Below are 26,437 nucleotides of genomic sequence, written 5' to 3' on the forward strand. Positions count from 1 at the left end.
TCTGACTACAGTCATGAATTCACATTCATGAGTTATTGAAGGTTATTGATCCATGCTTGCCACGGCTCATGTGCTAGGAGGCATTGGCGAGATGGTATGAGCCTTAGCTGTGGTTAGAGCAAAGAGTGAAAGCAAATAAGTTAACTATTCTGGCTGAACCATGTTTGTGTATTTGTTCATCTTTTGGTTCTCACTGGGGACTCAGCTATTGAGTACCAACACAAAAGATGCTTACAATCAGGTAGAGGGGCAGATGATAAATCAACAGCCACAAATGACAAGCAATGTATTGATATGTGACCTGGGAGTACAGGTGTGGCCTCTCTACACTGTGTCATAGAAGGCATGGGCTAGGCCAGAAATTACAGATTTCACTGTCGCATCATGTTTTTTAGCCTACAGAAGTGGAGACCATCTCTGTACCTCATGGGTATGCCCAGATGCGTATGAAATGCGAGAACCAAAGCCAATGTGTCACTTTGACTCCAAGAAGCCACAGCCTCTTGTCACCTTGACCCAAAGAAGCCACAAGTCTCTTATATTATTTTTGTCACATTGTTTCAAGGCCCTTGAGCCACATAGTAATCTACCTGTCTAGGTACAGACCAACAAATCAGGGCTGACATTGAACAGGAGACAACACTACACCAACAGATCAGGGCTGACAGGAGGGGACAACTTTGCACTTTTATTTTATTGTGATTGCTACAGATGAAGTACAACCACATGACAAGCTCCGAGATCACTTTCTGAGGCAGGACTAGGCCATCCCAAGTCTTATTACTAACCCTTTACTCCCACCTTAAGTTCAAAGTAGGGAAAGGAGGTAGGAAAGACTTCTTGGCCTGATAGCCCCAGAGCTGAGTATTCCCAAAGGACAATACTTGGTAATTAGCTACTTATTTCATTTTGGAGGTAGAAGTGTATCAGGGTGAAGGATCATAAACATATAGAGAACAACCCATCAAACATATTATTAATATTTGTGATGAGAAAAAATGTTGAGGGCTACCAAAGCACCATAGAGGAAGGACCTTGTGTTTCAAATAGAAGCCTTGGATCCTGATTCTGAAGGCCTTGGGGAACCTGGAAGCAGTGGAACAAAAAAGGAGCTGAAGGGGTCCATGACAGGAGTCAGGCAGGTAGGGAGTTTGCTCTAACAGAAAGGAGGAAGGTGAGGACCAGAACTGTAGCAGTGATGGAGGAGGAAGCAGCTTGAAGAAGCATGGTACATTTCTGTTTCCTGTCTGGATCCCAAGGGCTGCTATGCCCAGGACACTCCCCACGTGGGGCTAGCCTCCTTGTGGGTGGTTCCTCAGGCAGCAGTGAAAGAGTTGCTAGCAATGCTATGTAAGGAAACTTAAGTGCATTATCTCTTAATCTTCACAGGAACACAACAACAGCAATTGTTATTATCTTCACTTGCAGAGTTGGAAATTGAGGTTCAGGAACCTTGACTAAGGTTAAGTAGCAAATAAATGGTGTGGCCGAAGTGTGAAACCAAGTTGTCTGACTCTGGAGATCCTGGTCTTCTGAGCTAGAAAAAGAGCATGTTTGGAGCCAGTGGTAGTGCTGTCTGTTTTAACCTGCTGCCCTGTTCCCTACCCCAGGCAGCACGAGTCAAAGCCCATTGGTACCATATTTTACTTTTCAAAGATGTTAAAGGGGTCTTTAGGTGGGGTGACTTTTAAGATCCTTAGTTATGGGAGAGGGAATGTTGATGAGGAAGAGCAAATAGGGGATATTGCTAAGACTGGTATCTGAAATGGGCAGTTCAGAGGAGGAATGCATCCAAGCCAGGAGAACCAAGCTGTTCTAGTGCCCCAGGTCCATGACAGAGAAGAGGAGAACAGAGGCAGGCAGGCAGCTGTGTACTGGATGTAGGAGAAAGAATCAGGAAGTAAGAAAACTTTGAGAAGGAAGGTCAGTGTCAGCTGCATGAAGTTTGAGACACTATAATCTTAGAGAATATTTGGTCATGGAAACACTGATCCCTGATCTGTTCTCCTTGTTTTCTTTTTTGGCTGTAAGAACATTAAGACAATGATATGCAAAACACAGAGCCTGAAAAAAGAAATGCAATTCAGTAATACATGGATTTTCACAACAAGAATTTGATTTGAGATCATATTTCAATGTGAGAGCCTGATTATAGAGCGGGTGTCAACATTTGCTTAGTTGCTCATTCGAGGAACAGAACATGAGGAGCACATTCTATGTATTTGGCACTGTGTGCTACCAGCAGGGCCGTAACTGTGAACACCGAGAAGCATAAATTCCACAGAAAACTTTACCATAATATGTAGGATGGATCTTGTTCCATGAAGTTCATGTTACTAAAATCAATTTATGTACTAAAATATATGAATATGGATAGTTATATCCTTATTCTCCTGAATAGATTTGAATTTACAAAATGTCTTTATTATGTATTTCTTAGTCTGAGTATACACACACACACACACACACACACACACACACACACATTTATATATGAAACCAGATTTAATTCCAAATAAAAATGGTCATTACTACACTTATGATTTTCCTACAGCTTTTTCAGCTCTGCTTTCTACCTAGGAGACAGACATTTATGTAGGCACAAGTCAGAGGAGTACAATTTCTTCAGTTCTTTTATTTGAGTTTCTCTAAATATATCTGCCCAAATTCATGGCAGACTAACCCTTGGCATTTGGAAACAAAGAAAAAAGAAAAGAAAAAAAAAAAAGTTCTTTTTTTTTTTTTCCTCCAAACCTGCCTGAGCTTTTGTGTCGTTGAGTCATGAGACCTGAATGACACTCCCCTGATAGGTACATAGGCATAACATGAATGAGAATGGACAGTGATGTGGCCATAAGTGCCTTGACCCACATCTTGGCCCTTCTTTTGTTTTTCAAATGCATAAGCCTGCAGGAACAATATTGAGCCCAGTGTTAGGATGGAGCAATGTTTGTCTTTGACTAATTCCAATTCCAGTGAGAGAGGATTTTATATAAGTGTGTGAACGTTAAGAAAAAAAGGAAGTTCTTATTATTGGCAATGGAAGAATATACACAAGCAGATAGTAAAGCAAGCACCCAGTGGTTTGTTTAAAATATGGAAGAGAATGTGGGGTGAAGCAGATGGACCACTAGTCGCTGAGGCTGTGACATTTGAAAGCCAGAGTTACATTTTCTTTGAAACTGTGAAAAAACAGCTTGGGAATAGTCTGGAATGTTCTTTTCTGATTCTGCTTTCATTCCATTTGTCTCTGGGAACTGAAAAGCAAGTGATGGGTAAATTGTCTTATCCAGTGATTATACTAAAATGTATTACCTTTAACATATTTTGACACATAATATTTGATTTTAGTATAACTGGAACTTAAGTTTATAAAAAAGTCCATTTAAAGACCCCAAATCCTGCAGTTGTTATGGGATGACCATCCTGATTTAAGTTCATCTCATAGAATGTTACTCATGTCATGCATTTACATAACTGCATAGCATCTCAGAGCTGGAAGGAACTATAGCAATGTGAAAATAAAAGAAGATCAGACAAATGAAAATGGGCAGAGATTTTTTTTATTCAGAGCTTGCATTTGGCAGAGACTCAGAGGCAGACAGGGGAATAGGAAAGCAAAGTGGAAAAAGAAATGCTAAATTTAGCCCAAAGATGCCTCCATACAATCTAACTTAGTGTATAAACAAACTGCAACCTAACTTAAGATTATATACTTATAACAAATAGCAGAGTTTAGGCCAATCATAGCAGCCAAGTTTTCAGCTAATCACAGGCTATAACTGCCAAAACATGTCCAATGCTGGAAATGTAGCAAATTTCTTCATGTCATTTTTGTTATCTGTCTATAAATATGGCCTGCTCACATCCCTGAATGAAGCTCTCTGAAATTTTATTGGTTTAGACTACTGCTCAATTCATGAATTATCTCTGCTTAAGTTCTACTGAATTTAATTTGTCTAAAGTTTTTCTTTTAACATAAGAAAGTCTTCAGTTATGCCCTGACTGAAGGCTATTAGCCTGGGAAAGTGGGAATCATGCTAACTAGAAGTAGGGCATGCTTCTTGATTGGTTAAAGGTGTATATTTGGCTTTATCTATTTTGTTCTCAGTTGGATACTGGAGCAAAAATTGGGGAAGTTATCAGTTATTAGTGCAGTTATATTAGCTTTTTGTTATTGTGATCAAAACACCTAACACAAATAAGAGGAAAAAATATTTATTTTGGTTTACAATTCAGAGGCTTCAGTCTGAGGTCCTCTGGCTCCATTGCTTTGGGCCTGAGGTGAGCCAGAAAATCATGGCAGAAGGAAAGAAGTGTCAGAAGAAAGTTGCTGGGCTCACAGCGGTTGGAAAGCAAGAAAGGGGGTCACGGGAAATGATGCAGACTCCGTGATGCTTCCCCGCAAACCAATTCCCTTCAACTAGACCCCACCTCCACCATTTCCACCGTCACAGCCCAACATTTCAGAGCTGGGGCCTTCTGTGCAACTGAGGCAGCGTGAAGACCCACCCTTTAAACCCTATTCTTTCTATCAAGTCAGAAAGATTTCACATATTTTGCTCAGAGTAACTGGACTGAGTTTATTGAAGGAATAGGGAAAAGGAAGGGAACTCTCTCAATGGAGAGAGTAGGGTCTCTCAGAGAAGAGAGGGTCAATGTGCCTCTCTGCATTCCAGTTTTATTGGTGATCCCAGAGAAGTTTCCAGAGAGTCCCACCCAGATCCACCTCTTGACTTTTGACTGACAGCAAGATGACATCAGACTTTTAAGTACCTATTGCCACAACAATTCTAGGTCCCCTTGGCCCATGCTGAGCAGTTCTCATTGGATTAATCATATATTTTTACAGATCTTATGGTTAGGAGGAATTATCCTTATCTTCTGGAATCTGGTCAGTGAAAAGTGTCACGAAGTCTCTCCCTTCAAAGAAACCTGGATTTCTCTTATCAAAGTTATTTCATGCCTGCGTTCCCTGGCAGATAACAGATAGTTTACTGAGGAATGTGATCAATCCTGTCCATTTAGGCCAGGCAGGGCTGCAGGTAAATTGCTTTTTGGCAAAGAAAGTATGTGGGAGTCAGTACAGTGGGACAATTTTATGGAATTATTCTCTTAACCTCATGTTCCCACTGTAGTGTTCTGTCTGTCCCCTAACACCAATAGATGACTGGTGTTAATTATCAATTCCACAAATTAATTCATTAATTCATCAAATGGATTAATCCACTAATGACTAAATGGATTAATCCACTAATAAGGTTAGAGATTCTCATGATTCAATCATTTCCTGAAAGCCTGACCTCTGAACATTGCTGTGTGGGGACGAAGCCTTCAACACAGGGGTCTTTGGGGGATACTCCATATCCAAACCAGAGCTCTAGTCTTGACCAGTTGAGACCAACTGTTACATGGGTGGGCTATGGTTTGGCTTTCTGGATTTGTAGCTAATATTGTGGCCTGACTTCCTACCAGTCTGGCTTATCCTGTAGAGAGTGGCTTCCTGGGCTGGTTACTACAGACAATGGATTAGAGTTCTATTTTTACATGTGGTCTGGGAACTTTCCATTTGTATATACCATTTCTTAATGATCGTATAGTTTAAATGTGGAATGATTAAATTCATAAAGAGGGAGTGTTATTATTTATTTTAATGAATATTACTTTTGTGTGTCAAATTTTAGGTTCCAAAATATTTAAATATGTAGAATATTGTTAAATTCTTCAAATAAACCGAAGGAAGTTATCCCCATTTTGTACTTCGGAAAAATGAGGCTCCTGGAGGAGAAACCAGGAGTTGCGTCACAGGGGTCACCAGGCAGGGTGGAGGAGTGAAGGCCTCTCAGACTCCTGATCACGGCCGCCCTGCGTAGCACGACTACTCTTTCTCCTACCGATCCAGATGGTGGGACCAAAGTGCAACATTTGTGTTGCCACCCTTGAAAGTCGATGAGTATTTGAACCTAATTGTAGAGACAGTAGAATCCAGGTGCTTCGGATCATTTTTGCAGTGGCTTATTCACTTCAGTTTTTCTTAAACTCAGAACTTGGTGAAGTTTACAACTGTGATAATCAGATTTTGAAACTGTGATCAGCTGCATGCCACTTTAAATACATTTATTATCACTTGATGCTCTTGTTGCATTAGAAATACTGTGTTCCCTACACATATCAGAAAGACACCTGAGGAGTTGAGAAACCTATTAAATAAATGAATTAGTTAAATGAAATACCTATCGAAAAGAATGCTAGGTACTGAGGGCAGTGAACTTTTAAAAATGCAAAAGAAAAGGAAAGTAAATCCAGCATCCTTCCTCAGCTCTCAGGGCTCTTGAGGAGAGCAGATACATAGATGGTGTAAGGCAAGGTTCATGAACAATGACCCTAACCCAGCAGGGGTGGTGACAGGGTAGTGGGCTTCAAGAGGACACTTAAATTGAGTAACCAGTTGAGTGGTTACTGAGCAAAGATAAAATTTATGTGTATTCAAGCAGGAACATTAATAATTATGGAAGACAGCCTTGTAATTCTTGGGGGTGGAGTAGGGAGGAGACGCCTTAAGCATTTTAGTAATGCTGATTGAGTATAGTGAACAAAAGAAGTGAGGACGTTAGGACCTTAAAACAAGAAGAATCTTGTGGGTCATAGGAAGGAGCCTAGTCCTTACCACAGGGTAACTCCAGGCTTCTCTAAAGGATCAGATTTGCACTTTAAATAGATGACTTTGGCAGTATAAGGAGCTTGTACTTCAAGGAGTCAAAGCAGAGTCAAGTTGTAATAATTCAAAGGCGATGATTACTGCTTGAGCTGGAGCAGTCGAGGTAGATATGATAAAAAGTAGAAGAGAAGAGGGAATAAGACATTCAGAAATAAAATCTGCAGAATTCTACTGATGGATTTGGACAGTAGTAATTAAAGAATGGGAGACACAAACTTCTAGAACAGATGGTTAGCTGGACAGGAGATTCTATCAGTTTAAGGAGAAATGTTATCTGTCAAGTATCTGAAATGTTAAATTTGTGTTTTTTTCCACAGCAGATCTGATGGATTCACTGAGCAGGCAGTTGGGTAAATGAATTGAAAGCTAAGAATTGTCCAGGCCTCTGATAAAGTATTAAAGATCACTAACATTCAGATGATTGCTAGCTGAGCCCTGCAGGATAAAATCATGGAAAGAGTGTAGAGAGAATGACAAGGACTGTGGCTAAGCTCCTACCTTGGAGCCACCAATATGTCAGGGACCCCTGAAGCAATAGAAAGTATAAGCAACACAAAAAGGGCGTTAGACGTAGAAGTAAACACAGGAGAGGAACCATCAGTAAAACCAAAAGGATCGAACATGTATATAAATGAGTAAAGGAGAAATTGTCACTGACTAAAAAGGCCTTTTAAATTCATCAACTAAAAGGTGGTAGGTGATCTTAGAGAAAACAGGTTTAGTGGAGTGCTTGGGCTGAACTCAGGTCACAGTGGGTAGTAAACAAAAGATGGGAAAGTAAAGAGTGGATGTAAATTGTTCATTAAGAGCCCTTAAAGATGATCACGAGGGAAGAGTTATTAAAGAAGACTTCAGATTCATTTTCCAAAGAGAAAACTACATTCCCATATGGTGATATTAACTTACACACCTGAGATAAAGATCACATGGTATCTATGTCCCTATGGCATTTAAATATTGTAGTTTCCAACACAAGTCTAAGTTCTCTACAACATATTGGAAGCGTTTTAGAAAATCACTCTTTAAATTCTTAAAAGAAATTTAGGACTGATTTGACTTCTGTTTAATGGAAGGTAATTTTGTTAATACACAGAATCTACAGAGGAGCTGAAAGTCCGCAGCCATAGCACGGAACCACTGCCAAAGTTGGAAAGCAAAGAGAGAGGGCACCATGGGTCATCATCCTCCAGAGAGCCTGTCAAAGCTCAGGAATGGGATGGAACACCAGGTCCACCTGTGGTCACCAGTAGGATGGGAAGGTGCTCTGTGAGCCCCACCTTGTTGGCAGGAAACCACAGCTCAGGTAAGTAGGATTATGGTCTTCCTGATGGTAATTCTTCATGATTCTAAAAACTGCTCTCATGAAATTACTACTTGGAGAAACATCACCACAGAAATATCTGTCTCCACTTAGAGATTATCAATAGGCCCTCATATGAAGGAGCACACAGTGTATGGCACCAATCCAGGGCCCTGCTATTCACAGAGATGACAGGTAAGTAAATGGAGCTGTGTTGAGCTGACAGCTCGAAAGGTTTTGTACTAAATTTCTTCAAACACATCTAACGGCCTCCAATAAAGTAGATTTTAATTTAAGAAGTTTGAATGTTGTAGTAGTTATGCCTCCTTTGCTTCAAAAACTATTTTAGGCAACTGGCAAAATTTGAACAAAGTAAAATGGAAGAGAGATATGTGACGAAGATGACTGAAGGCAGTAGAAAAAGTAGATATTTTGAGGCCACTGAAGTGGTGAGCCGAGAAGAGTAACTGGGCACTGCACCTAGACTTCAAATCAAAGTGAAAAGGGAAGTTTTCATCTAATACACCTCTAAATTTCATCTTGAAATTAAAATGTGCAATGCAGTTTTGCATGGTTAATAGATAAATATCATTATATATCCATTTTTAACAGCAGCATACATCTGCTTTGAACTGACTGATGCACACGCTGTTCTCACAAAAAGCTGACAACTGAAGTGAACTGGGAGCAATCAAGGAAGCTCCTGTAGTTTTCAGGTTTCTATTCCTTCAGAGTGTTAGGGCTCTAAAGTAAAGATCAATCCTTTAATTTTTTTTTTTCAACTTTGACACTCACCTTTAGAAAGCAGTTCACACGAATTTAGTCTATGGTCTCTCTCACACTCATGCATATGTTAAAATTTTAGCAGGATGAATGATTACTGCAGTTGGGGAGCGATACTGCTGACAAATTCCCAGCAATAGCAAATTCCCTGCTCAAAACTGCAGCTTAGTTTGGGTGGTGGAACCAAGCCTGTGATCATGTGGAAGATCAACATCACAGCCTGAGTTCAAATCTGGCAAGAAATGTGTGCATTTAGCAGTAATTTCAAAAGGTATTTTATAGTGAAGTATAGATTTCTATAGATGAATGAGAAAAAATATATTTGTTTATCTGGTAAAAAGAATAAAAAAGAGGGAACAAATGATTTTTATCACTGCCTCAAATGATTGACATCACTTATTGATTGAGGCTTCAGATTAGTTTCAGGCTTATTAGTATTTTTTAAAGAATTTTCTAAATTTATACCAGTTCTATTTAAATTATGTGAATAACAAAATATATTGTGACCACAGATATATTTTAGGAAAACCAGAAGTAATACCTGTGTGCCTATGATGCAACAGCTACTGTTTTAGGGTCTGAAGATGCAACAATAAATGTAATATTCTTGCATTGGGTATTCAAGGTCTGGTGTAAGAAAGATTGAAAATTGCGATGTAATATGTTTTAGTCAGGGTACTCCAGAGAAAAAGAACCAATAAAATATTCATATGTATACAGAAAGAGATTTATTATAAGGATATAATGGCTAATTTGAATAGTCAACTTGATTGGATTAAGAGAGGCCAATGATTAAGAGACTTCTGGGTGTGTCAGAGATGGAGTATCTAGGAATGATTGGAATGTGTGGTAGCCAACTGAAGTGGAGACCCTCCCTAAGCATGGGCAGAACCATCCAATAGGAAGGTGGTTTGGATGGAATAGAAGTTGGAAGAACAAGGAAGCAGATGCAGATGCAAGCTTGACTTCTTGACTGAGTTCTTGATTGCTGTTTCCATCATCTAAGGATATCAGACTCTCACTTCTTCACTCTTTCAAAGCAGACTCTGCCTGTGATTCTCCAGGGAGTTTCCAGAAGCCTTTGGTCTCAGACTAGGGTAGCACCGTTTATCCCTTCTCTTCTGAGATTTCACATCTTGGACTGTGCAGCTGCTGGTTCTTCCAGCTCTCCAGCCTGCAGATGGCTATTGTGAACCATCCATTTTCTGGTTGTGTAAGCCAATCTAATAAATCCCCTTTTTATGATCATACTTCCTGTTGATTCTGTTCCTCTAGAGAACCCTGACTAATACAGAGGGGTTGGCTCATATAATTAGGTAGGCTTAGAAGTCCTGTGATCTGCCATCTACAAATTGAAAGCCCAGGAAAGCCAATGGTGTGGTTCAGTTCAATCTCAAAGGTATGACAACCCTGGAAGTCGATAGTGCAAATCCCAGTGTGAGTCCAGACGTTTAAGAATCAGAGTGCTGATGTCCAAGAGCAGAGGATGGACAGCCCAGCTAAGAAGAGAGAGTGCGTTCTTGGAACCAAGTGTGTTGTCTATGAAGAATAGGGGAAGGTAGATTGAAAAAAATGCAGACATAGGTGTAAAGTTCCTGAAGGGCCTTAATGGCCCTCGTTGGCTCCCTTTGCATCAAGTCACGAGGTAGACTATGCAGGTGCTTTACTATGGCACAAGGCTATCATCAAGGACCCAGGAACTGACTGTGTGCTGTCCTTCTCAGTGTCTTCTTCTTCTACCCTTGAAGATTGTTTGCATAATCACAGCTGAACCCATGGTTTGGGTATCAGGCCCCAGCAGACTCTGTCCCTTTCATCTAATCTGTCAGAAATTGGAAACATGCTAAGGTCCAACCACTTAGTGAAAGGGAAGGGACTCACTGGGCTTATTGAGAGCCTTTCTTTCCCCTAAATCAAGATTTTTTCATGTCTATAAATAACAGTGTATTAGCAGGCATAAGGGACCAGAGATTGCATAAGAAATGGACAATATCTGCCACATCATTATTAGATTTTGACCATTATGTGGTGAATATTTGGTAAATATAAAGGTAAAAATAGTTTAATTTGTTTTGCATCATGGAAGACTCAAGGATAACTCCAAGGCTGTAAACTTGGGTGATAGGGAGGCCATTTACTGAGACAGGGATAGTCCACAGGAGATATGGAGCAAAGTTTAGAAGTGAATGTCAGAACTTGAACTTTGACCATGGAGATTGGGATGTCTCTTGGATATAGAATTGAGAAGACAGTTGGAATCATAGATCTGAAGCTAGGGAGATGTGGTGGGATTCAGTACTCCAAACTAGTTAGAACACAGACTGGAAAAGCCCAAATTAGAAGAGAAGAAAACTGAAATGAGAAAAAAAATTGAGGTGGGACCCTGGGAAATCTGAACATTTCACAGGGTGTGCACAAGCAGAAGAATCTGGGGTAATGAATTGAAATGATGCGCTTAGATGGTCTGTAATGAAACCCTTACTAAACACATAATAAGTTGCATAGAAATTGATAAACATAACCTTTAGTATCGCCAACACTTTGACATGAATCTTCAAGGAAATTCAGAGTGTAAACAGAGTTTATATCAGAGTTTCACTTCCTTCTGCCTCAAATTCCTGAAACATCTATTTTGGTTTACAGCATCTAAAATCTGTTCTCCTGAGTCCTTAGCTGTCTTTATAGAGCAGTAAATTGTCTATTGACCAGAAGAAATGGCATAAATATTTTTAGTCCCTCATGCTCCCCATTGTAGGTTAGATAAAGGTAGAAGAAAATATTTTTGTTAAAAATTTTGTTATCGAGTTTTTATAGCCCTAAAAAATTCAAAGTATAAAGGCAAATGTAGTCACGTATTTAATGTCATTGCAAGTCAGAGTACCTTATGTGAAAGAGCTACTCAAAAGATCATTGCCAATTCTTGGTTCTGTAGTTTACCCTTCCGGCACTTTTGAGTAGGAAATGGAGAAAAGGAAAAACAAACAAATAAAAACAACAACAACAAAACTTTGTTGTGTTGTTAGCTTTACTTTTTTTGAAGGGAAAGAACTTAGGATGCCAGTTCTGTCCTATTAAATGCCACAGTTCCCTTAGTGAAAAAGCCTCAATGGAGACTCTGAAGTTCACTTGTCTTTGTACGTGAAGAGAGCACTTTGGACTTGCTGTTGTGGAAGAGAAAAGAATGAGTCAGTAGGAACTGCCTCCTTCTTCTTCGCATTGCTTCTTTGTCGTCTCCAGGTCACTGAGCCACTGAACTAATCATCCCCTATAAGAAACATGAGAACAGTAATCTGTCACCCTCTGCCTAAGCCACCGAGGTGTCAACACCACACCCAACACAGAGAGGAAAGTAGATACTGCAGACAAACTCCTCTCTCCCCTTTTCAGATTCCTGCCTCTGGAAACATCCCCCCGCCCAGCACCACTCACACACATATACCTGTAAACTTCTACCAGTCACAGACCGTTGCTTTACCAAAAGTGGTTTAGCCACTTGAAATGGTTGTTCTAACGGCTCTTGTGAGGACTGGAGGGATTGCTGAAGTAAAGCAAACATGTCAGGAGATCTCAATTCTAATTAACATTGCCGCTGGTTGCTGCTGCACTTTATTAAAGTTACTGTTGTTTAGTAAATCAGAGATTCCCTAGAGGGCGATTCTTGAAGGCAGTGGGAAACTGGGACCCAAATGCTTGTAAAAATAATGGAAAAAAGTGGGGAGATTATTTAAGTAAATATGATATTTACAAAAAAAAAAAAATATCAGATTTCAATCACTAAATCAATTAACAAACAGTTTCCAAGCAGCTTGTATCCAACTCTGTTTTGGTTTCTGGGGGACACATATTCATACATTCATACACAGCACTGTAAGCTACTTAAAATACAGTCTCTGTCACTCAAAGATCTTACTCTGCTTCCTTATGCCTCATTACTACTGTACATACTTTAATTAGTTAGTAATTAAATGTATTATTTTCATTATTGTCTTCTGTTTACAATACCTTTAAAATCATTCTAAGAACAAAAAAGTAATGCACACTTGAAAAATGATACAGGGCTTAATAAGAGACACTGAGCCTGAAACTAGGATTTTATCAGATCTTCTTAAAAATCATTATTGTCAGCTGAGTAAAAGAGAACATCCCATGTGGAATGGAGAAGGTGAACCCAGGGTAGAAGAGCACGTGAGTGTTCATGAAATGTGCACATGCGCGCGTGCACACACACACACACACACACACACAGAGCTAATAGCGTAACATTTAAATCTAAGCAAGAATGGAAATCCAGTGAGCTGGAAGACTAGGGACCTTTAGTAAGTGTCAGCTTCTCTGTGCTCACCCTCGTGTAGTTCTGCTGTAGTGAGCAGGGCTCGGTGCTGGCTGATATGTCCGCAGGACAGACACACCCTTTAGCAGGTGGAGAGGACAGGTGCCCTTGGTCAAAGAGGGCATGCTTTCCTCACACAGGAAGCACATAGAAATGGACATCACTCTCACAAAAGAAAATAACTTTTCCACTTTTCTTGAAGCTTGAAACCCTTTTAGTGTAAGCTATGTCTTCTCACACTTGGTAGAAGCGTGGATATGAAAACCACTTTTTCTCCTTTAAGGAAAAGCCATTGCAAGCTGGTGAACCTCGGGAGTGGCAGTAGACCTGGCAAGCACAGGGTGTGTCAAGGACACAGAAGCAGCCCACTACCTACTGATGCTGCCATGTGAAATGCTTACCTGAAGTTTGCATTGCTATTATGTGAAATCTTCCAATTTTTAAGTGTAGCTCAATTTTCAGAAAACATGAACAATTCACTTCTTTTTTTGGATAAGATCTGAAGCCTACCAGTTTACATTTATTGGTTTGCAAAATCAAGTGTGATCATTAGTTAGAGGCGTGCATTCAACCCTACAGTGCAGAGTCTGGGTTCCAGAAGAAGCAGCAAGTGCCACTGGATACCTTGCTCTCTCTCCTTTAATTTTCCAGGAGCTACAGACACTTGGTAAAGCCATGCTAGTGTAGGAATTGGGGAAGGACAGTCATGTAGCCTTTGATGGTCAGGCAGGGAGGGATAGTTTTTTAACTCTAGAAGAGGAACAGACATCTAGAATTCTATGAATAGTGAGGACCAGCAGCCTGGTCCCTCATAATACCCTCAAATAGTGCCAAGACTTCTGAAGGCTAGAGAAAATAGAAGAGTTTTCCACTGAGGCTGGACTTGATGCATCAAGGTCTCAACTTCCAATGTATAGAGTCCTGTACTTCAAGAGACTGACTTGGAAAACAGACTCCTGTGATAACCATGGTGAGCTCAAGACTAGGAGGACCCTACTGTGTATTTGACTCTGCAGAATATAGTTCTGGGTCTTTTCACAGCCCACTATATGGGGAAGCGTATTCTACAGCCATTTAAGATTCTACCTTTTATATCCAAGCAGAGCTGTGTACACACAAGTTCAGAGAAGTGAAAAATAGATATGAACCTAATTTCACTTAAAGGAAGAAACATGGCATTTCTTGGATATTGTATATTATACTAATTATAAATGCGTGTATGTATAATATGATGGTTGAGCACTGAGGTTGAACTGCTGGCAAATGTGAATTTAAATCCTGACTGTTTTTCATTTGTGATAATATCCTGATAATATCTCTCTGAATTTCATTTAGAAAAGAGGGATGATAATAATACCTAACTCATGGATACTATCAAGAATTTATGGCAAGAGTTAAATAAGATAAAAATGCACTGAACCCAATGAATTTTCAATAACACTAGTTGTTCCTATGATTCCTGGCGCATTTACAGATAGCTTTGCAGCAAAGCAGAGAAAACCATTGGTCTCGGATGACGAAGAAATGAGGGAAAGTTTCCCATAAGAAGTGGCCTTTGGGCTGGGCCTTGAACTGAGCAGAAGCGAGACTATTAAAATAAATAGGTTGATTAATTAATTTATTAATAGTAGCAAGAATGGTGAGGAAAACCACCCTGGAGTATTTTGTGGGAGACAGTGAAAACCTGGCTTTGACACAGCAATTCATACACCCTAGACTGTGTTTCCTAAGATATTTGTACCTATAATTCTTATCCACATCACCGTTTTGAAGATTGGGGAAATCAAGAAGATGTTTGAGTGTTGTTCAAAGGCCTACCACCAGGGACCTGAAAGAACTGGGAGAATGGGGACCATTTAATATGAGCAATAAAAAACTGGGTTTTGGGAATGGATGGTACTGGAATGAACCCAAGATTACAGTCGTTAAGCACTGAAGTTTTATGCATTGATCTGTAAGAACGATGCTTTCTTCTTGAAAATTCAGAAACATATTTACTCTACTCAATAACACCAGAATGACTGGATAAATTTACTGATAAACTTACTGAAGCAAAAACTCAAAGATATTCATGAGCCAGCCTTTTAGGTCCACAAATAGGCCCAAGCAGAGTTAGAGAATTGAAAAGCAGGTGAGCAGCACAGAACAAGGTGATGGACCCAGGGACATGCAACAGTGCATGTGACGATAATTCCTGCTATGCTCCTCTTCTCTTCTCTTCTCCTCTCTTCTCTTCTCTTCTCTTCTCTTCTCTTCTCTTCTCTTCTCTTCTCTTCTCTTCTCTTCTCTTCTCTTCTCTTCTCTTCTCTTCTCTTTTGTCTTGTCTTTTCTTTTTTTTGGTACCAGGGACTGAACCCAGAGGCACTTAAGACTGAGTCACATCCCCAGCCTTTGTTTTTTATTTTGACACAACTTACTTTAGGGCCTTGTTAAATTGCTGAGGTTGAATTTGAACTTGTGATCCTCCTGCCTCAGCCTCCTGAGCTGCTGGGATTACAGGAGTGTGCCACTATGTTTTATTTTTAAGTGTAAGTAAAAGATGGTTGGCAACAATATTAATAAATTAATATTTTGGTGGTAATGGCTTAAGGAAATTACATAACACTGCTATCTTACCTTGTAGGTCATTATGAGCACTACATTTTTAAAACTGCCTAAAAATGCCTGGTATAAAGCCAGCTTAAAATAGCTAAGAGACCAAGTTGATTCTATTCCCATTTAATTTTACAGGAAAAGGTTCCCCTGTCCCCCAGGACTAAGACTGAATATTTCCTTTGGAAAGTTAAGCACATGGCAAATCTGATATGTTTTACTTGAGCTACTTGTATGTAGTCTCACTGGGTATGGACTACTATTAGTGCAACAGCCTGTGATTTACTTAATTGTGCATGTTTCAGCAAAGATTTTAGGCCAGTTTGATGACCATTTTTGGATTCTCTTGAGAACACATTTGTAAATGAAATTTGGAGAAATGATTAGAGACAATCCTTAAGACTTAGTTGTTACATCATACACAGTTATCAAAAAGTAATATTAATCTTTCATGCTTCTGTTGTGCTGGGTGGTAAGTAATGGGATCCAAGACCATGCCAGTGCAGAGGTAGGAATCGTAAGAAAATACTGATATCCGTAAATGTACACATAAACTTTAATATATATCCAACTTGACATCCAGTCATCAATTTCCTTTTCCTTTATTTTCTAACGAAAGTTTTGAGCAGCTACTCAGAATCAGCAGGAACTAGGTGCTCAGGGAAGGGCAGAGACATATGGTAGACCCTGGACTCACAGTGTAGCAGTGTTTTAGTCAGCTTTTATTGCTCCTGTGACCAAAACACCTGACAAGAAAAATTTTAGGAGGAAAAGTTTATTTGGGGGCTCATGGTTTCAGAGGTCTCAGTTCAGAGATGACCGACTCCATTGCTCTGGGCCCAAGGTGAGGCAGGACATCCTGGTGGAAGGGTGTGTCTGAGGAAAGGAGCTGGTAACATGGAAGCAGGAAGCACAGAGAAACACTCCACTCACCAGATACAAAAAATATACCCCAAAGATTCACCCCAAATGACCTACCTCCTCCAACCATACCCTGATTGCCTCAGTTAATTCCTATTAGGGGATTAATTCACTGATTCATTGGATTAATGATGATTAATTCTGTGATAACCCAATCATTTCATCTCTAAACTTTCTTGCACTGTCTCACACATGAAGTTTTGGGGGACACCTAATATCTAAATCATAATACTCTGCTCCTGGCCCCACAAAGCTCATGCTTGTCTTGCAATGCAAAATTCAGTTAGCCCAGTTTCAAGAGTTCTCACAGACTTAACAATTCAAGCATTGCCCAAAAGCATACATCCAAAGTCTCCTCTGAGACTCAAGGCAAACCTTTTATTATAAGCCCCTGTGAAAACACAAAAGTCAGCTTGTTTTATATATACATATATATATATAAATGTGTGTGTGTGTATATATATATATTTATTTATAGTTATATTTATATAAAGAGAAAGCCAGTTATACATATATATTTATATGTTTATATACATGTATATATGTGTATATAAACATATAAAAGTACAGATTAAGAATTTTCATTCCAAAAGGAAGAAACAGGGATATAGAAAGAAGGCATAGGACCAAAGTAAGACCAAAATGAAGCTGGGCAAAGAAGTCTCGTAGTTCCATGTCTGGCATCTGCAGCACATGACTCCATGATTCTGCAGAAAACGTGTAGCTCTGCCCCTGTGGCCTTGATGGTGGCAGCCCACATGGCCTCTCTCCTGGCTGGTCTGTGCCTGATTCCTGTGGCATTCCTAGGCAAACATCCCATGTTACTGGCATCTCTCAATCGTGGTGGTCTCCACTACAGCTCTGGCTTCCTCCTCACTTCTCCACTCTTTGCTCTTTCAGGAGTAGCCTGCATGGACTCCAACCCTGGGGCACGAGGCTGGCCTCCCAGGCCTTTCTTTGACATGTTGATGGAAACCTCCATGACTTCTAACTCCAGCATCTTGCAGTCTTGCAGAACCAGACCACGTGGTCGGTGCCAAGGTCTGCCATCATCTTGAGCAGTAACCAAGGCCCTAGAGACCATGGTTGCAGTAGTCGCTGTGTGCCTGGGTGACTGAGCATGGTGAAACAACTTCTTAGGCTCTCTGTGCAAGTATGGTGACCCACTGGTCTCTTCTTCAATAAATTTTTTACTTCTACACCCTTGAGCCTGAGATGAATATGGTCTTGCCAGTTCCTGAGATGCCCACAAGTCATCTTTCCTGGTGTCTCTGTGTAGTCTTAAGAATTTCTTTTGTGGATGTCATGTCTTTAACAGTCACACATTCCTTAGTCCCAGTTTTATTCATAGTTCTTTAGCCAAACTGCAAGTTTTAAATTTTTTTTCTGTTTTGCTTTCTGTTCCTAAATATCACAATAAATTTGGTTAAAAGTTGTCAGCAATACCCATTCCACAACCTGAATATGATGCTGCCTAGAAATTTATTCCACCAGATTCAGAAGTCCATCACCCTTAAATTCAGCCTCACAGAAAGTCTCAGGACATGGGCAAGCTGCAAACAAATTCTTAGCTGGAACATAATAGGAATGGCCTCTAGTCCAGTTTCCAGTAGAGCCCTCTTTCTCTGAAATCTCATGTGCCCTGTCTTTATTGTGCACAGTACTATTGGTCTTCTGAGCTCCCACCAGAATTATAAGCTCTGCTTGCAACAATTCAAAATTCCTCCCATATATTCCCATATATTCCAAAAAGCTCCAAAAGCTTCTAAACCACATGGTCAGGTTAGTCACAGCAACCACCCCATTTTTTGGTACCAATTTCTGTTTTAGTCAACTTTTTCACTGCTGTGACCAAAAGACCTGACAAGAACAATTTTAGAAGGAAAAGTTTATTTGGGAGCTTATTCTTTCAGAGGTCTTAGTCTGTAGATGGCCAAGTTCATTGCTTTGGGCCCCAGGTAAGGCAAAACCCCATGGTGGAAGGGTGTGGCTGAGGAAAGCAGCTGGGAAGATGTCACCAGGAAGCAGAAAGAGACTCTACTCACAAAATACAAAATATTTACCCCTAAGGAACACCCCAAATGACCTACCTCCTCCATTCACACTCTCCCAGCCTTCAGTTATGACTCAGTTCATTCTTCTCAGGGCATTCATTTCCTGTTTGGGTTAAGGTTCTCATAACCTAATCATTTTATCTCTCAACTTTCTTGCATTGTCTTACACTTAAGCCCTTGGGGAACACCACACATCTAAACCAGAATAAGCAGGGAATGAAGAAAATAAAAGACTCTTCTAAATACTAATGGAGAAAATGTAGGGTGTTATAAGAAAACCCAGCATAATCACATAGTTTGTTCTTTGGCTAAAAGGAAGATAATTCCAAGAGGATTTCTGGAGAATGTGATCTGAAACTAGTATGATAAGTAGGAGCCAGACAAATAGGAGGGGAGAGGGGATTTCCTACATCTCACTTACAGAAGTGTGGGAGAAAATAATATATTTCATTTTGAACCCTAATGTTAAATATTTAAATATGTATACATAATTTCCAAATTATATCCTCTTTTCTTTCTTTCTTCAGTTTCTTCATGTGGACTGCCTTTGCTAGGCTACTGTGGCCACAATAATGGTCCCAGTTATTCCCTTTTCCCTGTTTTCAGGCCCCTGTTAATGTGCTTTTTTGGTTCCTTATCAAGAAAGGTCAATTTCCTATCTGTCAAATCTGGGTTGGACTTTTGTCTTGGAATTAACGTTGTGTGAATTCTGAGCATCTACTTCAAGAGGGATGCATGCTTCCATTTGTTCTTTTTTAACCCTGCCACCACCACGTGAGAGCAAACCAGGGCTAGCCTGTTGGAGGATGAGCTAGACATGCAAGAAAGCCAAGAGGCTCCAACTTTCAGTCAACTTGCGAATGTGGGAGAAGGCACAGCATGGAACAGCAGAACCACCTACCTGCTCCACATTGGGCTGCAGATGTGCAAATGAGTCAGGCGAAGAGCAGAAAACTGGAAGCTGACCTGGGGGAAACTGAGGGGAATTAAGGCACAGGTTTGGGCGTGAAGTGATAGTAGATAATTGATACGGATATCATGGTCTCTTTGAATTTTGCTATGTCCCCCTAAATGAACGTGCTTTGTCATCATTATATGACCATACAGGATAATGGCGAACATGTAGAGCATGCTCATTGACAAAAAGTTCAAGCAAAAAATGACAACCCACCCTCCTATCTTTTCTTTCACCATCTGACTTTTCAAAGGATTATGCTTAACCATTGCATTTTCATAGTTTAGGACCTGTGCTATGATCAGGACTGTGGGTTCCCCAGTATATCCACTTTTAGTATGTGGCAGAAGAGCAAACCAGTCTGGTAGAGTTCGGGTGTTCACTGTAATTTGGACTTCGCTGTAGGATGTTGACTAACTTCCTGCTTGGCTTCCCTTCAGCCCCAGGCAGCTGTGGGCTTCAGTGTCTACGACCCTCAAGGCTACCATTCTGTACTGTGTGCTCAGGCACCAGGAGCCGATTCTCCACATCTGCTCTGCTTTCCAGTTCTAATTGGGTGCTTGCTTACTTCCTTGGGGAACATTTGCCAGGTCCTGCTGTGTGGTTCTGCTCACTGTTTTCTCACTCTAGAGTTTAACTCTCCCTTTCTGAATTCTACTAGTAAACACATAAAGAATTCTCATTTGAAGAGTCTGCAGAGAGTCGTGTAAGTCATATCCCCAATGGCTCACTTTTATTTCTCTGTGGAAAACTGTGACTTCTGCTGGCTAGAGTTTGTGTTCAATAGAGACAAGTGTTATTTGTATTTCCCTTCATGCTGGTCATACAGCTTTGAAGAGTAACAAGAAAAGGAGAATTGGGAGTGAGTTAAACATTTTAAATGGTCAGAAAATGTCTTAATAGAATTTGAATGTAAATAAACAGGGTATAAAATGCAAAAGCCTAATTACAAAATAATAGAAGATAATTACTCTCACATCCCAAGCCAAAAACCAGACCACAGAAGCACAGCTTGCAAAGGAGGTGAATAAAATGAATATTGCTGTCCTTAACTGAACTCTCATTTGAGCCTAGGAAAGTGGTTAGAGGCAAAGAGAAAGAGACTAGAGGTTAGAAATGATTTTGGGTAGACCGTGTGTGCGTGTGTCTGAGGGTGCACACATATGGTAAGTGTCCATCCTTAATGAAGGAAGGAAAGAAATGTCTCCCTGGTGAAGAATCAGGTAAAACACTTCAATGGAACTATTTGGAAAACTTGATATTGTTTCTAGCAATTCGGGGACACAGTGGAGGAAAATGTACAGGAGTTTAGGTGAATGATCTAAGTCCACGGAACAGAACGCTCCTGGGCAAGGAACCATGCAGCTGCTGATGGTGGCTTAAAGATGTGTGCAAGATGTGTCTCCCCTGAACTGTTCAGCCCTGCAGAGGCACCTTGCAGAGGGCCTAGAATGTGGAGCTGCCGGGATCAGTGAGGACTCCCAAGGTGCACTACAGGATGCCCGTCAATCAAGGAAAGACAGAAGACATAGCCATAGTTCTCAAGACGAGAGATGGCCAGTCCTGGGAGGCCTCCAGGCACACTTGAAGCACCCAAGAAGAGAGACTTCCAGTGTCAACTGCCGAATGCCTGCTACAGCCAGAGGGAGAGATGTCATTTCATGCCAAGTCCCATCAAAAACCTTTCCTAGTCCTCATCTCTCCTCCTCCCTCCCGCTTCTACTAGTGAGAGTAGACTTTTAGGACCTAATTGAGGGCAGGGGGAAAAGGAAAGGGATGTGAGGCAAAAAGAGGGGCCTTTTCTTTGTAACAAGAGAGAAGCATTTCCTTGAAACAGGGCTTAAAATGTTGATCACTCTTTAAGTAACTGGCCATTTGAATTATGACTTCTGTACCACTTTTTGTAACTTGTAGAAATTGAACGATTTTCAGTTATCAAAGTGAAAAAATCCTGAGATTTGGCCTAGGGATTCTTCAAAGGGCAAAAGAGAACTAGCTCCTTGGAGCTGGTTGGAGTTCATTTGTGGGGAGAAAAGAATAAGATGGTTTTGTGATTGCATATAACATCTTGGATATTACAATGAACAATTAAATATGCAAGATTAAAGAATACAGAATCTGGTAAAATTACAAAATTGCTCTAAGAATATTATAAATTATATTTAACCTAGTTATGGGGAATTTGCGTTGATCATCTTTGTAGATTATTTGTGAACCACTCAGGACAATGCCTTACATGTATAAATCATGCATTAATATGTACTGTCTCATTTGTACTTCACAAAAGTCTGTGCATCGAAGGGCTGGTTTCATTATCTGGTTTTTCAGTGAAAAAAAATGAAGCTCAAAAGAAATCAAGTAAATCTCCAGACTCTTTTGTAAGTAGTGGTTTCAAACCAAGGAATGGGCTTCAGGTTTCTGATCCTTAGCACAACTCTCACCCCTGCAGTTACTTAGATTGGATTTCTTTTTCTCTGCATGCACCTGAATTCACTCACATATTGTATTCAACATAAAATGATTCACCTATTGTATTCAATATAAAATTATCAAGCAAGGAACATGTGTGGGGGTGGGGGGGCAAATAGCTATTAATGACAAAAGTAAAACTGTAGTTAAGGATCTTTGATGAAGGCCACAAGGAAAGTGACATAGCCTTTCCTTTAGAGTGTGTTACCTGGCATCCAATGACTTGGAGACTAAGATGTCAAGGTGAATTAGGAGGAAAAGCAATCAATCAAGAGGACAGGGGTGGTGCATGACCCCACTCTGTGTAGTTGGACACGGTGGAGGGGCTAAATGAAGGGCAGAGGAGAAGCCGAAAGCCTGCCTCTGATTTGCGTCTTAGCTAAAAATGACAGGAAACCATTTATGGATTGTAAACCCAGGGCTTATGTGATCACATATACAGAGCCAGCTAATTTATTATCCTCCTAAACCAAGGGAAACAGAATTATGAAGATAAATACACTGCCCCAAATAAAGTCTTCTAAATCCCAAGAAAGATGTTTTCTTTGCTCTTCAGTGCACTGCTCTTCAGACACTTAGTCTAAAGGAAAACCTGTGCCACCTTCCTTGGTGGCCTTCATCATGGCATTTCTGTTTCTCTAACTCATTGAAAGGTATTTATAACTGATTGTGTTAGTGCATCAAAAATTAATGAGCAACCATATTCCTCATGTGTTTCTGGTGTTCAAGAAACGACATTCTCTGTGCTTTTCTTCATGAAGTCTCGTTCAGCACACCTGTGAGAACAGCACCTCAGCAGGTGATGGAAAATCTGATCCCTGCCTTCCAGCAGCTTATTTGGCCTGGTTTGAGTGAACATTATACAAGGAAGGGACATTATTGACTCAGTTCAGTAAAACAGGACACTGGCCTGTTTCCCAGTGGTTTTGAAAATCTTTCCTCATCCCTTTATATTTTCATTCCTATTTTTTTTCTAGAAGAGCAATTGGTTAAAGTTATGTGAGCAGTCTGAAGCCGAGGAATGTGGTGATATTAAACCTGAGTTTGTGTGTGTGTGTGCGCGCACACATAACTGTGCATCCATTTACAGGCTTGAAGCTAGTCGTAGTTCATCAGATTTGCAGAGTCCGCTAACTACTTAATGCCATAAACTGGGTGTCTATCTACCTATCCAGTGCACAAAATTCACATACATATATATTTTCCCTTAAACTTGATTTTTACTGAACACTTGCATAGAGCATGGTATTGGTTATAGTACAGATACGCTGAACACTGTTAGAAAAAAACTTACAACTTGATTAGTAACTTTCTTATCATTAGAGACATTCTGAATCTCCATACTTTGTTGGATTCTATCGAGGAAAAATAATCAGGCATAAACAATTCAGATGATGCAGAAGGTCCCTTTATTTTACTTGTTGCTCAGTAAAAATCGATCCTGCTTGAGAACCAGGATGACAGTGGGCTGGCTGAATTTTGACTGGCTGAATTTTGACTATAAAATCAGCAAGCTGGGTCTTCCACTGCAGGACACTTACCTGGCTCCTCCCTGGACTCCCTCCAGGCACCGCCCTTCCTGACGCTGCTCCTGTTGGCATCCATTGACTTTCTTTGGGAAGGCCCTGTGAGTACACTGAGCCAAGCACTCACGAGGAATACCCTTTCTATTTTTGTGAAAAGTCATAGAAGACATTGCAAAACAGAAGGTTCTGTTTGACTTAAGCGAGGCATTTACAGAGACTATCTGTGGAAGCTTTGTAATTCCACCAGGATACATAAAAAAATAATAATAATAATATGTTCACTGCCATCTGCTGTCCAAGACAGATACTACAACCCCAATACTGATTTGAAGAATGGTTGAATATATATATATATATATATATATTTTTTTTTTTTTTTTTTTGCTGGACCTATGGTGAAAGTGAAGAAAAGGATTGAACTCTTTTTGTAAATGCAAACTGTGAAAATAATTCATCTTCTATACTGACCTTATTCTTTAAAATTTGTTTTAAAATAATTCATTTTCAGATATCAGTAGTTATCACATGACTTAGGGAAATACGGTGGGGAAAGAGATAGGCTCAGACCCTGCTCTCAAAGAGCAGAGAGTTAAGTAGAGGAGGAAAGGGTCAAATGCAGGAGGCAGCATGGAGCTGAAGCATTAAAACCCTACAATAAGAAGGCATGTAGATTTTGGAGAATCCAACGCAGCACGGAAGGACCAGCAGCCAATGAGGCAGGCTCTCTAAACAAAGCCGTGTGTGCAACTGTGACGAAGCAATTGGATGTAAAAGCAAAAGAAAAGTGAGGTTTACCTTTAAATAGTAAAACAGAGCAGACATATCCTGAGATAGTCTTGGGTGTTGATCACCAGTCAAACCTTTGCCCTTATTAACTTAGTTAATGCTTACAATAAACTCATGAAGTAGATACCTGCATTTCTCCTATTTTACCTGTGAACAAATGAAGCTTGGGGAGATCAAGAAAATTATCCTAGATCATTCAGGTAATAAGAGATGAGAGTTTGCCGACCTCAGTGAAAGAGACCTCCTTCCCCAGAGCTCCAGCAAAAGTATGAAGGCAACGCTCATTGATTGACTTGGGTCACGTGGCCACCCCGAGCCAATCAGTGAGACTGAAGGGATGGAAGCACTGATTGGTCAGACCTGTGCCATGTGACCATGTCTGGACCTGGAGCCCAAGTTAGTACTTACTGTAGAAGTATAAGACCTGTGATGACCAGTGATATTCTGCAAAAGAGAGGAAATGGACTCTGAATACTTAACAGTGGTAGGTGACTACTACTCCTTCTTGAAATTTATTTCTAAATAAATTTCTATGTTTTTAATAATTTGTTACCAAAACATTTACCAGCTGTTTTATAAAATTCTAGTAACTATCAATCTTGAGCTATTCTACTGCCATTGTTAGCAAATAAAATACAAAAACACTGACTAGACAGGAGGAATAAAGGCAATGGCCTTAAGAAACTAGCTCACGATCAGTCAAGAATGTCTTTGAAGTCATTTGAGTTACCCAACAGGTTTCACTTATTAGCATTAAAGAATCAGAAATGAACTTGGTGCTCTCTTCCTATAGATGATGGAAAGTGCCCTGAGAGTTTGGATGACTTCCCTCAGGCTCACAGGAAGTTAATAGCTTTTCCTGGACTTTGCCAGAGAGATTTTTCTAGAGCAATGCCCATTGGTGGTTCCCAAATCCCTGAAGTTTTCAGAGGTTACCCATGTTTCTTATGCTTAAGCATGATACTTTCCCTTGTTTTGATGTTTGTTTTTAAAATAAGTGGTAAATGAGTGGTATGAAATATTATCTTTTTAAGAAAACTCCACAGAGATGCAGAATCCTTATAAAGCTCCAATTTTCTAACTCTGGCCTCAAAGACCCCCTTTGTTCTTGAAATTATTGAGAAACCCAAAATACTTTCCTTTATGTGAGTTTAGTCTAACAATATTTATATTAGCAAATAAAATAGAGAATTTAAAAATTACCTATTCATTAAAAAAAGCTATTGTATGTTATAAATAACATTCTTACATTAAAAATAACTGTTTTCTGAAACTGTAGCAAATGATGGGCAGCTTGAACTTGTTTTACATTTGGGAAATCTTGTTAATGAATAACCCATTAGAACATAGGTTCTCATATCTGCTTTGGAGTCAATCTATTGTATATATGTTGCTTTGGTTAAATATATAAAGGAAATCTGACCACATAAAGGTATAGAGTTGAAAAGAGAGGATTATTGAAACTCCCTGTTTATGCAGTTGTGTATACTATTCTTTAATATAGTTCCAGAGCTTGATGGATAGTACCTTCTTAAAGGTTAGTTTCAAAATTAGCAGCATTTTAATAAACTTGTCATTCTCTGTTACATTAAAATCCGCTGGATTATCTTGAACTATAAAGTGCAATTTTTATGTGCCATGATTTATAACATCATGCATTTAGAAAATATCAATTCATTAAGTCATGCAGATCTTCCATATGTTGACTCATTTTGTATAAAAAAAAATCAATGCACCATATTCACTAAATCACTAATGATCTCATAGAAAGACTTTATCAGAATGCTCTAAAGCTCACTGAGATAGAGCCAAGTTTTTGAAATTTTCGTTTTGTGTGAATGCTCAAATTTATTATTGCCAACATATACTTAACATAAGTTATCTTCCCTGGACCATCTTTATTCATTTTAAGAAAATACCTGCCAATACCCAAGGCTCTGGGGCAGTGTGCACAGTCATGGTATAAGCCAGTGTCACTGCTATAGTGACAACAGCTTTACCCA

The 26,437-nt window shown here is 39.8% G+C and overlaps 1 protein-coding gene across 1 annotated transcript in view; it reads left to right on the forward strand.

Moving 5' to 3' along the window:
* Window positions 1-26,437, forward strand: part of NYAP2 (neuronal tyrosine-phosphorylated phosphoinositide-3-kinase adaptor 2) — a 251,203-nt gene that overhangs the window by 176,665 nt on the left and 48,101 nt on the right. Inside the window, 1 exon segment of the mRNA XM_079133635.1 lies at window positions 7,812-8,025. Within this exon segment, the coding sequence (XP_078989761.1) occupies window positions 7,812-8,025 (214 nt within the window).

The sequence above is a fragment of the Sciurus vulgaris genome (genome assembly GCF_902686455.1).
Source record: "Sciurus vulgaris genome assembly, chromosome: 3".
Taxonomy (NCBI): Eukaryota; Metazoa; Chordata; class Mammalia; order Rodentia; family Sciuridae; genus Sciurus; species Sciurus vulgaris.